This window comes from Lathyrus oleraceus, chromosome 5 (assembly GCF_024323335.1).
Source record: "Lathyrus oleraceus cultivar Zhongwan6 chromosome 5, CAAS_Psat_ZW6_1.0, whole genome shotgun sequence".
In the NCBI taxonomy this organism is placed as follows: domain Eukaryota; kingdom Viridiplantae; phylum Streptophyta; class Magnoliopsida; order Fabales; family Fabaceae; genus Lathyrus; species Lathyrus oleraceus.
The window spans coordinates 514,404,152-514,418,598 of NC_066583.1; the positions used below are offsets into that span (position 1 = coordinate 514,404,152).

Here is a 14,447-nt window from a genome sequence, read left to right on the forward strand (position 1 = left end):
AATCATCCCTTATTGGAAAGTAGATCATTCTGGTTTTAAATCAAATTACTCCTTGAATAGCGCATTCAATCTCCACATAATCACACACAGATTTGCATGAAAAGTGCAATCTTAAGATACATAACATTCAGACTGAATGTTCTGTATACACATGTCTTAACATCGGGTTTGACATCTTAGTTAAATCCTGCACAACCATATTTAAACATCCTGTAGGAAACTGATATCACATGTCAAGACAACACGCGTGACAACTTGTGATAACTCTAGGTTTTACCAAAATTGATGTCAACATATAGAACCAACATTTGTGTTCCAAAATTGTGATGCTCCGACCAAATGATGTTTGTACCTCATTATGTTGGTTCTTAATCATTTAGTTCACAAGGCCTCAATCTCTACATAAATCGCCCTTACTAATTCCCATCAAATTCTTCAATGTAGCATGGGCATACTCAACTCGGTTAATTTTTGTATTTCCAAGGTGTCTAACCTGATCGGTCCAAGCACAAACAATTTTCTCCTTCACCTGGTCAAGAATTGTGCTTTCAACATATTTAAACAAATCCGGATATTTTTTGCACTATTTCCTGAAATGCATAATGAAATCGGCAAATAATTCTTTAGTGGGAGAATTTACTATACGATTCCATGCATCCATTATTTTTCCACAACCACACCCGCCTTCACCATTTTCCCATCTTCAAAATTTATTTGTTTCGTCCCAACCGCGGGTTTAACCCGACTTATCACATTCTTTGTTATGTGATACCTACAAAGAAATGCATAAGAAGTAAGAAATACCTTTGCAATTGAATTCATCAACGCGGTATCACAGTCGATAACAATCACTTTAGGCATCTCTTTTTTGTCCTTCAACATTTCCCGACACACCTCTAAGGCCCAAGTAACATTCTCCTCTTTCTCACTCTCTAGTAATGCAAATCTGATAGAATAGGTCTTCTCGGTAGAGGTAATACTAACAATCTCCAATAATGGAAGCATGTACTTGTTGATCTTGTACGTTGAATCAAATATTAGAACAGTATGAAACGTGTTGAACAACTTGATAGAATCAGGATGAGTCCAAAATATATCTCTAATGGTTACTCCATCCTCGCAAGTTCGGTACCTAGACATATAATTGTTATCATCCAATTGTTTCAAGAGTTGTTTCATTTTAGTTCTACCCCCCTCAACGCCTTGTTATTTTGGTGTTGAATATTATACACTTGCTTTATATTTTAAATATTTTCAGATCTTTTGTGTTTCAAAATTGCAAGTATATTTTTTGGTTGAACCAAATCAAATGTCATGTCAGCAACACACTCATTCTCTTTCGACAAGAGGTGACACACAATTGGATGGCCGAATAACTTTTCACACAAGTCATGGTTATGCAAACTACATATAATATTAAATATTTATTTATTGTTTACCAACATATAACCACTCAACTTAAATGGACACTCGCATTTTCAAGAATCGGTGTCGTCTCGTTTAAAATTTTGAAGATGAGGTCTATATTTCTCACTTCTTTCGCACGTCATTGTCGTAAAAGCACATCTTCTATCTGAACCATTGTTGAACCTTCCGATTACAACACCAAATCCTAGTTTATAGGCCTTCGTATGAATCCATTGAAGCATATGATCACTAATTTCAAACTCTTGCTCATTGCTAAATTGGTTGTGAACATCTACCGCCTCCACAACAACACATTTGGCATCTAGAGACATAATATTTTTGGGGGAATTATTGGGGTGCATCATATCTAATGGAAACAATTACCACGGAACAGTAAATAAGTGTTAATTCTGTAAATAGAGCTGAAAAAATGAACACATACTGATACCGGAAATGCATTTTCATATGAGTTTATACTCATTCCAGAAATGTATCTCCAGAAATAACATGTGGTTTTCTAAAAACAAGTTGAATGCAAGCAATGAGGCTTGAAATAAATTATCTTTATCCAAAATTCCAATTTCTTTTGCTCCATTTGATGTGGTGAAACATAAGATTAAAGTTTTGGAGTGAAAATGTGGATTGAAAATGGAAGGGATTTGGGTGAGGGTTTTGAGTGAAAAACAAGTATGGTTGTGTGATCATGAAGCTCTGTGTTTTATCAAATTATTTGGCATATGCATCTCTGAAAAATATCTGACATGCAAAGGTGACATAAAATTTCAAAATTTCGTCCCAAACTTTCGAAGATGCATCTCCGGAAGTACCACTGGATTGATTAAATTTCAATATATTCATTGAAAATATCCGGATATTTATCTTTGAAATTTTTTATAGTGTTCCTATAGGGTAACACTTCGTTGATGCGCCATTACCTTAGTGCATGGTGAGTACAGAGATGCATCTCCATAATCTAAAGAACGATTTCGACTATTCATAAGATATTTTTCCACCATAGAGAGTGTCATAAAAAATTCTCATAATATTATTTATATTTTAGGAATTTCATTGTACAATGTGGCCCAATAGGATGGATCATGCTCATCACGGGGCACTCATAATGCAATTCAAACTGACTTTTTCATTCTTGTTGTATTGGTTCTAAGTGTTGGCAGCACTTTTGGTAAAACAAAGAGTGTTCACAAGATGTTACATGTGATGTCTTAACATCTGATATAATGTACCTGCTGGATATTTAAAAAGGAATTATGCAGGATTGTTCCAGGATGTCAGACCTGATGTCATGACATCTGTACACAGAATATTCAGTCTGAATGGTATGTGTTATGTGATTGCGCTTTTAATGGCAATCTATGTTCGATTGATGAGTTAATTGCAAACGCTATCAATCAATGATTACAACGTGATTTAACTTATTTTCCAAAGAGATCTAACCAACTGTCATAAGAAGATTTGAATGGAAAATAGTTTTAGGGTTTTATGATGTCCAAGCTCAGCTGAATGCTTCTATAAAAAGGACATGGAAAACCTGATTTGATACACAAGAAATACTGAGTGAAATATTGAGAGAGAATAAGGGTTTTAGTCTTGTGTGGTCGTGTGACTTGTAAGCCATTCAATTCATCCATAGATGATTGAATTGGTCTGATTTTTGAGTTGTAATTTGTCACTCTAACCTTTTAAGCATGAGTGTGTGTCTACTTGATTGAAGTTGCTAAGTAAGATCAAGTATGTGTCTTTGAAGAGTGTCTTCTTTTCATAAGAAATTCTTGTTTAATATCACTGGTGTGATTGAGGGGGAGTGAGTGGGATCTCATATCTAAGAGTTCTTAGGTAGAAGTCATACGGGTAAAGATTAGGTGAAAAAGACTGTAACTTGTGTTGTTTACTGAGAGTCTTTGAACTGATTCTATTTAGTGGATTTCCTTCCTGGCTTGGTAGCCCCCAGACGTAGGTGAGTTGCACTGAACTGGGTTAACAATTGTTTATGTCTCTTGCATTACTATTCTTTATCTTTATCCTGTTTGTATTGTTCAGATATTAGTGTTGTGACATTACCTTCGACATCTCATATCTGATACCAGAATTTCATGTTGTTTAGGCGAGGCTCACAAATTGTCTTCATATACTTCTATTACATCGTATACAACTGTCTATGTTGATTATGACTCACACTAGCCCAACCATTGTCAAACTTAGCTTCAAGTTTTGCGAGAAAATGTTTAGTTGTACTAAGCATAAAATTTTAGTAAGTTTTACCTTAAGAGGGAGGGCTACAATCAAATCTTAATATTTATTATTAGGATTAGAATTAGTAATCATATCATTTGTTAATATAAATGGATGTTTTTATTATTAAATCACTCACTATTTATTATGATTATTATGCACCATGTTCAATGGCGTTGATCATTCAGGGAGTGAGTTAAGTTTTATACATTATGCAATATATCTTGTAAACTTATATTTATAAGTGAAGGTAAATTTGATCTTATAAGACAACTTTATAAGATTGAGTTAAACTCGACTCAAATTATTAAATTATCATAAGATAACTACTATTTGATAAAATAAAAAGTTGTTTTAATTAAGAAAGAATACTAATTTAAAGGAGTTCATCCAACATGTCGATCTTTTCATCTCACCCTAAAAAAAATAGAAAATAATTTAAAGTAGCATGCGCGAAACTTATAGGATATAGTTAAATAGAGAATAGAAATACATTATTTACTTAATCATTTTAGACCTAAAAACTTAAAATCGTAGTGATAAATAGAACGAGTTTTATTTGAATCATAACAATGTTATTGATAACTTAGATATAAGATAATCTTAATGAGCCAATGCACGAGTCATTGTCTAAAAATCTTGCAATTATGAATTGAACTCATTTTATTTTTTACTATTATATAAACTCCTTGCATGTTATCAAAGTATTATCTTTTTATCTCATAAATTACTTTATCATTTTGGATCATTAATAAAAAATTTAATTAACAATCCTCATGGGATTGATATCTTTTTTATCACTTGTTATTAAATTGATTGTTCATACTTGCATGACTCATCCAAGACATAATATTTCTTATCACTTTTTTATAGTATTGAATTGAATTGATTGTTGTATGATATGATCTTCGACTTTCACGTCTAAGTTTAAAATATTTCTTCTTTTACATTCCATGTACTCCTTATTTTTACTTAAACGGAAATCATAGACTTTAAAGTCAATCTATATGTCTTCAACAATAAGAAATATAATAAATAAACAATAAATGGTGGTTGAGATAATAAATTTCTTTTAAATATCTCACATAAAACCACCTCTCACATTTTGTCTTCTAAAGTAATTTTCTTAGAGATATTTAATCATTTCTTTTACAATAATAACTAAACAAACAAAGAATACATAAATTGTGGTTGAAGATAAATGGAGGGAGACAAGGAAAGAGGGTGAAATATTTAATAATTTATATATTTGATTTAAATTTTAATAGAGGGAGATGAGGTAGATGGAGGAAATCAAAATCCCTCCTGAATTCTTTTTGTATCCCTCATTTTGGAGAGATATGGAAGAGAATGGAGGTATTTCATTTTAATTATAACTATATTTATATGTATATCTTTATTTATTTATTTAAATACAAAATTAATTTATTAAAATATTAAAAAATTTATTTTAAACAAATTTCATCTTACTATTATATTTTTTGTATTTTTATATCATTATGTGTTTAAACTTTTTTATTTTATCTTTTATATTTTAATGTTATTTTTTAATTATCTTAATGTAATGTTGTTGCAATAATAATTTTTGTTAGATTATTTTGTATTAGATAATCTTTTTAAAATTATATATTATAATCGTTACATTTTCATAAAATCTTTCAAGATGATCTCTGAATGAATATCTATATTTCATTAACAAATTTGCATTTCAATTATAAACGGTAAATATCATTATCTTGATAAAGTTAGAAGAATAAAAAAATAAATTAATTTTAAAATACATCTCCACCCCCATCTGAACCATACATATTTATAAATAAAATATCTCCCCAACCCTCCCATCCCCTCCCCTCCTCTCCACTTTCATATTTTGAACAAAGAATATTATCTATAATTAGACAGACATTGAACTTTATACATATAAAGAAATTGACAATGTGAACCAATAAAAATAAAAAAGAATCACAAATTATCAAGAGAAATCAAACCCAAGTATCACATTATGGAATCAATCAAAACGAAAAAATTCTTCAGAAACTGTTACATACATGAATGTCTTACCTCTCAAAAAAATGAGGTTAGAAACCAAAACAACTGCTCATTATTCGAGTACAACTACTCTAGACCTTTTCTGTGTCTCCTCATCATTTGATAGATTAAATACTAATCTTACACACTTCATACCAGAAAGTTCAAATTATATGAATGAACATGTGATATTAGATTCCACTAAAATTTGAGGGTGACTCTGTTTTCATCTATGCAATATGCCCGGCTAAGGTAAGGATCTTGACATGCTTCTTCTGCCTCAACTCATGAGGAACTGGTCCGAAAACTCTGGTCCCAATAGGCTGCCCTTGTTTGTCAACAAGGACAACAGCATTGTCGTCAAACTTGACCTCACTGCCATCACACCTCCCCTTGGGCATTGCTGCACGAACAACTACGGCAAATACAGTTGATCCCTTCTTCACTTTTCCATTAGGATGTGCTTCCTTCACTGATGCTTTTATCATATCACCTAGTCTTGCTCCTTTCTTCCCTTTCAACGCGTGTATGCACATCACCTTTTTAGCTCCAGAGTTGTCCACAACCTTCAGAACAGTCCTCATCTGTATGAAGGTTCGCTGTTGCTGCAAAAAGAGAAACATGTTGTTTTCTTAAGGAAAGAATCACACCAGTGTGTGTAAGAACTAAGAACTGAATTGTGATTCATTTTAAGAGCATGTGTATCCTTACACTTCATGGAAAATTACTGTTGTTTTCTACAAACTTGATTTAAGTTTAGCAATACCATGTTTGGCAAGCATAAGAAAATAATAAAGTAAAGGAGAATATAATAATTGAAACATGATCATGCAACTGATTCCTACACTTACCTGAGAAAAATAATTGCTGCATGTCATCTCATGTGACGTGGTAAATAGACCAGGGGAACTGTTGCTTAATCCACCGAACAGAGAACGGCCCACTAATTTGGTTTTTCAACACATGAAACAATGAACAAATAAATTAATAGAAAGATTACTAATAAATTGATAAAAATATCATCTTATCAACATAAAAGTTCTTGAGCACATGATTGACTTGTAAATAGAGGGAGGGGAGTATCAGTGGCAGGAAAGCAGACTCAATATGTACCAAGATAGAGTTATGCAGCTCAAAATATGAAATTTCAGAGTGGTTGCAAAATGTAGTGGTTAAACAAAACAGTTTATTGCAAAGGGAACCGTTTATCAATGGTCCATGTTCTAGGGAGAAAAATCATCATGTAATAATGAAGCGACAACATGGCTCCAAAAGTTGTGAAGACAACCTTTGGAAGAGTATAAGCATCTGCATCATGGGTTGTGTCCGGAAATTTTGAAAAGACAGAATTACAAGATTTAAAATACAACAAATCATCAATCCTCTTGTCTTTTTTATAAGCATAAGTAGTATACCTTGAATTTGTGGATCTGTCAATATCATAATACTAAAACGAATTGACATTTTAACTAATGGAACATCAATTGAAATTTTCAAAAAAGTAAAGGGAGAGATTCATTGTTTCCTATGACATAGAAAACAGTTAGTATCTTTAATAGTTGACTTTCGGGGAAGCTCGCATTTCAACTTCAGATGAAAATGACATTTTTTCAATGGTCTTGGAAAGTTGGAGCAATTCATATCTACTTATCTATTTCTGGAAGAAGCCACTAATCAGCTATATATAAAGACATTCCTGTAAGAATTTGAGGCAGGTGCCGAATCACGTAAACTATGTGTCCTTTGTTATTTTCTTTGCAATGTGTTTGTGTGTTCCAAATATTGACCCTTAGTGTGATTTTTCTCAATACTAACAAAACCAAGAACACGGGAATATCATATAAAAGTTCTAAACGAGATGAAGAAGCTTGTGAGTTTCATAATTCTTGGAATTTTCCCAAAATTTGCTACTTCTTGGAAGGGAAGGGTGTGAGTGTCCACTTATGAAAAAACATCATTTTATGGGATTATAGGACTTGTTCTCTAGGTAAAAGGTATCTTGAGATTGTATCTGACTGCTAGGGAAAGTTTATAAAAGTAGAATATAACTCCAAATCACACATCAGATAAAATTATCCAAGAGATATACTTTAAAGAGAACATAGAAGACATGGAGTACATTGCAACAAAACGAAGCAGGAATGCAGAATACATTTGCACATAATACACAACAATATCAGGGTAGTTCAGTACTTCAGCAAAGCTAATGACAGTAAAGTGAAGGAGCATCCTAGGCTGCTAACCTAGAAAAAATTTAGCTCAAGGCCACAGCCAAATCTGGCCGTGTTCCCACTCAAATCTCAGTGAAAGCCAAAATTTAGAAGAAAATTGGAGATGCCAGAAATATGGACTTTTGTATGGGTAGCAACTAAGGAAAGTCAATGTTAAACACTCACCTAAAAGGATATGGTACCAGAGATTTCATTACCTATGATACATGGGTACTTCTATATGGCTACATACGCTTTACAACATACATAATTATAAGTTCTCATTTTGTACACAAGTGGATTTAGTAAGCATATTATCGTAATTTTTCTAAAACTTTTGCCATAGAATACATGTTGATACAGCTTAGTTTTGAAAGCAACGAATCAATATTACTCAATGCAAGTCAGTGAATGCAAATCTCAGTAGTTTGGTACTAAACTAATTTTCCTATGTTACCAAATGAAACATTCAATACAAGTTAATTCTTTTGAATATGAAAGGCAAACATCATATTTTAAAGAGGACTAAACTCAACGGCGTACTATCAGATCATGTGCCCTAGGCCTCTTGGGCCTCGTAGCATGTACTACTTTGACAATATCAGACTTTCGGTCAGTGTTACCAAATCCGCCATGGCGGTGCTATGGCGGATAAACATGGTGGTTTTGGGGCTCACCACAATGGTAAATATTGGTTGATATTGCGAGGTTTTCCACTATAACAACGCCACAAAGTGACCAGTATGGCGGGATTTTGGCTCTCCGCCATCGACAAGACTGTTTTGGGTAACCAAAATGGTGGTTGCATCATAGATTCAACCTTTTAGAATCCCAATAAGATTCAAAACTCTATAACCAGTTAACCACAAAGATCACCAGAAACACTAAAACTGAAATAAAATTTCACAAATTTTCAACATAGAACAACAACAACCAATTATTATCCCACTAAGTGAGCCTTAAAGTTCAATGGAACTACAAAAACTAATTTAACACCAGATTTTGATTGATAAATAATTAGGGTTGTGAAAAATGAAAGACAAGAGGGAAACATAAATCAACATACCACGAGAACATCTGGAAGCAAAGGTTGCAGCCATTTTCAAAAGTTACAATCTTCTATATTCCCTGAAGGAAATGAAGAGCAAAAAGACATGAGATTTTCACACAAAATACAAAATAGCAATTCCGTTGCCAAAAAAAACCCAATGTGGGAAATAACAGTTTATTCAAATTCCACTATTCTAAAGTTCTATAGTGCTGTTATTGAACAACACTATGATTCATAGATTCTGATAATCGCTGCACCATATTGAAAACAGGGTCTCATGAAGGAACATGAATCGCCACATTATAGAATGTTGAAAATAGGGTTTCATGAAGAAGAAGAGAAACAGAAAATGAAAATGACCTGCGAGGAGAGAGAGAAGCTATGAAGCCGGAGAAGAGGGGGAAATGAGTGTACGCAGCAGAACCAAAGTCACGAAAGATGCAGTCGCATAGTAGAAGAAAAAGATGATTTAGGTTTTTTTTTTCTTTTGTTTTATTTTTTTAATTTTAATAAATCACTTTTTTTTTTTAAATTCTGAAATCGTAAATAATCAAATCAATATTTATTTTCTGAATAACTTTGGTCATCCATCCTAGTGAAAAATAAGTATATTCTTAAAATTTGAAATTTAACCTTCGGACACATACTTTTAGTTATTAAAAAAAGAATTGAAATAATTTGAAAATTAATATAAGTATTTTTTATGGAGGTTAATGTTCGTATTTTTATCTAGGTTAAGGTTCGGACCAGTTTGATTTATATAACGCGCGAGATCTTCCTTTTTTTTTTATTATTTCATGAAGTTTATTAGAGATTTAAAACAGAGCTCGTGAGCAAATTTCATTTCTATCATTTTTCAAGTTTCTCCAATACTTCTACTGCATTTCGTTCAAGTCTAAGACACCACTCAATCTTCATTCCACTCATTCAATCAGAGATTTCTTTTTTTTTATCAAAGAAAAAATTTTATTCCAAAAAAACAAAGAAATACAAAGTCAATCTGAGGATTCTGGAAACCAAACGACTACAAAGACCAAAAGAGATAAAGGACACAAATCAAATCAAACTCTACTATAAAATATAGTAAGTTTTCTATCAATCTCAGCTCTCAAAAGAATCATATCAATTATGTCTTTACTTTGAAGGTGCTCCTTTGTCTTGTTTTGAAAAATAATCTTTTTTTTAGTTGTTCATATTATGTACACTATTTCCGCTAAAGCAATCTTCATAAGTCTCTTCTTGCACCCTCTACCATGAGTCAGCTGGCAAATTCAATTTAGTTCAGTATTCCAACCACCAGGTGTATGAATGACATTCATCCAAGAAAGAACTTGATTCTAAGGCACACTCAAAGAAAATGTGTTTATAACTTTCAAGTAATCCACAATTATAATAAGTGACAGTCCCAAAACGGTGTAATCTGTCTTTGGTGAACAATCTTTCTTGACAAGTCAACCAAAGAACGAAAGTGGCTCTCAGTCTAACAAAATTCCCATATAAGAGTTTTCTCCATGTCACTTTAGGTTTGATATCTCTCCGCATTTGATAAACCTGCTTAGTCACATACCTTTATGAAGCTTGAAAAGAATTTTATACTGTATTAAAACTTAATATGGGTAATTAAAAAATATCTATGTAATGGGTGATTATTTAAGGATATAACCGTATTTTAAATTACATGTGAAAACTACATAACCATAGTTATTTGTCTTAGATTATAAAAAAAATTCCTTTTGAATCATGCAAATAGTGCCCGAGACATTTTTTAGATATTACAAATAAATAAAATATTATTTTTAAAAAAATTAATTATTTCAATTTCAAAACATTGAATACAATAATTTATAAGAAAACATATTTTTTTAGTCTTTAAAAAAAATCAATTATTTTAGTTTTCAATGCATTAAATACAATTATTTAAAAAAATATTTCTTTTTAAACTCTTAAAGAATGCTTCTAGATAGGGTGACAAACAGGACTGGACCCGCGAAAAAAATGGGATATGGTGGGGTGGACACATTAGAAGGTGAGGTCCTAAACCTTTACTCCGCCTCACATTTTACGGGAATGTCCAACGAATTGGGCCCGTTTTGCCACCCATACTCCTATAAGAACTTGTTAGTATTTCCCATTTCTTTATATAAGATATTTTTTCAAAATTCAACCTGTGTTTAATCATACTTATAAAAATACTCTTATTTAATGTACCATTAAAAAAATGTAAGTTATGTTTTTATTTATGAATGACAAGCGGGTATTGTCCATCATAATTAAGTCCTTATAAAAATACTCTTATTTAATGTACCATTAAAAAAATGTAAGTTATGTTTTTATTTATGAATGACAAGCGGGTATTGTCCATCATAATTAAGTCCGCAAAAAAATAATGTGGAGTATGGTGTGTATAGTAGAGAGTACGGGCCTACAATTTTGATTTGTCCTGCAAACAAATGAGGTCGGGGAGGGGAGGACCCGCAGTATTGCATCTCTAAAGCATAAAAATGCAAACACTTATATTAATGTTCGCATCCTCAAAAGTCGAAAAAATGAATGAAACAGACACATTAAAGAGTTTGGGCATAAAACTTTGATTTGCTCAGTAAAAAATGTGGAGTAAACAGACATATTTAGCGGGTTAGACCATTTTACCATGCCAACTTTTGCTCAGTAAAATATTAATATTCAAAATGTTAGTAATATTTGTTTATGATAAAATGTTAATATTTATACTAAAAAATATTAATATTCAAAATAAGAATATTTTTTATGATAAAAATGTTAGGATTTCCACTAAAAAATCCTATAAATATTTGTTTTTATAAAAATTCATTAGACATATATAGTGAATACAAAAATTTCTTATATGTTGGAACATTTAGGTTAAGTCTAATTCTATTTTAATATAATAATTAAGTCTATTACTATTTCAATTACGTTAATCTATTACTATTTTTTTTTAAAATATAGAGGTGTACATAGAAAATAGGATAGTATTTTTTAAATCTAATTTAATCTTCATATTTGATTTATTTTTACAATTATATATATATATATATATATATATATATATATATATATATATATATATATATATATATATATATATATATATATATATATATATATATATATATATATATATATATATATATATATATATATTCAATTACAGTGCTTGTGACGACATCCTTTGTCTTTCCATTAAACCTAAAGGTTTAGTTGCATTGTGGAATCCTTCTATTCGGAAATTCAAGGAATTACCCCCTTTTGAAACCCCTCAAATTCTTACCAAGGTTTATTCCACTTTCGGCTTCGGCTATGATCACGTTTCTCATCATTACAAAGTGGTTGTTCTTTACTATACCGCATTTAACTCATTTAACTCGGTTGACACAACTAAAGTAAAAGTTCATACTTTGGGTACCAATGGTTGGAAAACCATTGAGACCTTTCCTTTTGGTGCTGTGTTTGATGAGCAATCTGGAACATATGTAAGAGGTACCATTCATTGGATTGCCTATACTCAATGGTGTCAGAAAGGTCCCCTCTTCATTATTTCTTTTGATTTGGGAAATGACTCTTGTCAAAAGCTTTTGCCTCCTCATCATGCAGACATCAGTCCCGATTACTTGATATTGTCTGTCTTGAGGGACTCCTTGTGCTTAATTTCTCATCATCATATTTGGGTCATGAAGGAATATGGAATTCATGATTCTTGGACTAAATTGTGCACTGTTTCATACATGCAAGATCCTACTAAGTTTTATATCTTGTCCAAGGCATTGTATGTTTTTGACGATGACAGACTGCTGCTAGAAACTCATGAGGAAACTAATGACAATGAGGAATGGAAAAGGAATCTGGTTGTTTATGATCCAAAGAACGACACTTTTAAGGTTACCATGTTTAAAAACATCCTATATGTCTGTCTTGAAAGTTTGATTTCACCCTGCTGTTCTTAATCCTACCATGTATTATGTGAATGCATGGGTGGAATGGATGCATCTTTATGTAAAACTCAATGTTATCTAGGATGATGTTGAAGTACTTTCTCTGTCAATGTATTATGTGAATTCTATAAAAGATACTATTGCATATACCATTGTTTTTTAGCCATACACAATTAGATTTGTGATCAAGAATATTGAAGCTGTCAAAGTGTCTAATTAAAATTTTGATCTTTAATTTTTAAAAACAGTGATAATATTTTATTAATTAATTAACAATTATTAATTTTCAAAAAGAAATTTTGGAATTATAATTTATAACATGCGAAAGTATCGCTTCTGACTTGGATTCTTTTATTGTTAGCAAGATGTTATTAGGCATCTTTTATTGTTTTCTTTGGTTACTACTACATTTACTAGTTAGAGATTATAGAGAGACAATCATTGAACATCCACAATATATTATTCATAACATTATCCAAGTTTTCTCAAGAATCTACAACAAATGTATCACATATATAGGATACAATATTGAAAATTTTATCATTATACATTTTTATCTAATTTATCATTTTATTTTTTATATTTATTTGAGACTTTTGAAAATTGCACCCTTATATTTTAATTCCGGAAAATTTTGAAAATTAATTCTCAGAATCTAAACAAAAAAAACTATAGAAGAAGAGAAAAAGATTACAAAAATAAAGAAATCAGACAAAGGTAGCTTAAAAAACTGTTGGAGTCTGATGAAAGAATAAATAATAAAACTGAGAAGAAAAAAAAATAAAAACAGTTTAAATACACAAAATTTTGACAAAGGTAAAAACATTCAAAAAAATTGAACCAATTTAATAGTTCTGACGCCAATTGAAATTTTTTTTTGACATCAATTGAAAATTTCAAAACTATTAAAACTTTTCAAAATATAATTAAATTTTTTTAATAATCTGAAATAATTTCTTTACTTCTTATGGTAAATCACTACCGTTTTAGTTTCCAAGGAGTAATTATGATCCAATATGGCATGCTTAATTAGGATTTGACTTTTATATTTTCAAAGCTTAGAAACTTAAACAGCTTCCACTTTTGTTACTAAGATAGGTGATGCTTTACGCCTTCTTAATCCCATTGGCTCTCTTACCGACTAGGTGAATCTTTTGGTGATGGGTGTAACAAGGAAGGACAAGTCTATGAGTTCTTCTCGGGCTACCCTAACATCCACTAAGGTATCCCTTTCGGTGGCTCAAAGAGAATTAGAAGTTGCGCGCCTTAAGAATCCTTCTTTGGCTCAACATTTAACTGACTGTATGATCGCCAACGTTGGAGCTGTTTCATAGTCTTTTGTGAAAGCCATGCAGAAAGGGGAACATTTTCACCATCCTTTGCATGTTTAGAAGGAGAAGATTCGCCCAGATCAGATGTTGAAGGATGAGAGTGTTGTTTTCCATGTTGGGGTAGCATTCCTTTTTTTTTCTTTTTTCTTTTTCTTTTCATCACATGATTTGTGTAAAATATGTTTGTAATGGAGAAATAATTTTGTGTATATTTGTAATG

At 31.4% G+C, this 14,447-nt stretch overlaps 2 protein-coding genes across 2 annotated transcripts; one reads left to right on the forward strand and one right to left on the reverse strand.

Moving 5' to 3' along the window:
• Nucleotides 1-5,626: 5,626 nt before the first annotated feature.
• LOC127085957 (50S ribosomal protein HLP, mitochondrial) lies at nt 5,627-9,454 on the reverse strand. The gene is made up of 4 exons (XM_051026549.1): nt 9,307-9,454; nt 8,962-9,023; nt 6,537-6,628; nt 5,627-6,290 (listed from the first exon to the last, which is right to left on the reverse strand). Exons 2-4 carry the CDS (start codon nt 8,993-8,995, stop codon nt 5,916-5,918), a joined length of 501 nt encoding a protein of 166 aa, XP_050882506.1. The 5' UTR covers nt 8,996-9,023; nt 9,307-9,454; the 3' UTR covers nt 5,627-5,915.
• A 1,442-nt stretch (nt 9,455-10,896) lies between these two features.
• On the forward strand, nt 10,897-12,908 carry LOC127081737 (F-box protein CPR1-like). The gene is made up of 2 exons (XM_051021960.1): nt 10,897-10,972; nt 12,160-12,908. Exons 1-2 carry the CDS (start codon nt 10,897-10,899, stop codon nt 12,906-12,908), a joined length of 825 nt encoding a protein of 274 aa, XP_050877917.1.
• The last annotated feature ends 1,539 nt before the right edge of the window (nt 12,909-14,447 follow it).

Coding starts and splice junctions, on each gene's coding strand:
- LOC127085957 (XM_051026549.1), bottom strand. CDS start 8,995: ATGGCTGCAACCTTTGCTTCCAGATGTTCTCGTG. Junction 6,629..8,961: donor TGCTTCCAGATGTTCTCGTG/GTATGTTGATTT, acceptor AAACCAAATTAG/TGGGCCGTTCTCTGTTCGGT. Junction 6,291..6,536: donor GCAGCAATTATTTTTCTCAG/GTAAGTGTAGGA, acceptor CTCTTTTTGCAG/CAACAGCGAACCTTCATACA.
- LOC127081737 (XM_051021960.1), top strand. CDS start 10,897: ATGCTTCTAGATAGGGTGACAAACAGGACTGGACCCGCGAAAAAAATG. Junction 10,973..12,159: donor TGGGGTGGACACATTAGAAG/GTGAGGTCCTAA, acceptor TTAAACCTAAAG/GTTTAGTTGCATTGTGGAAT.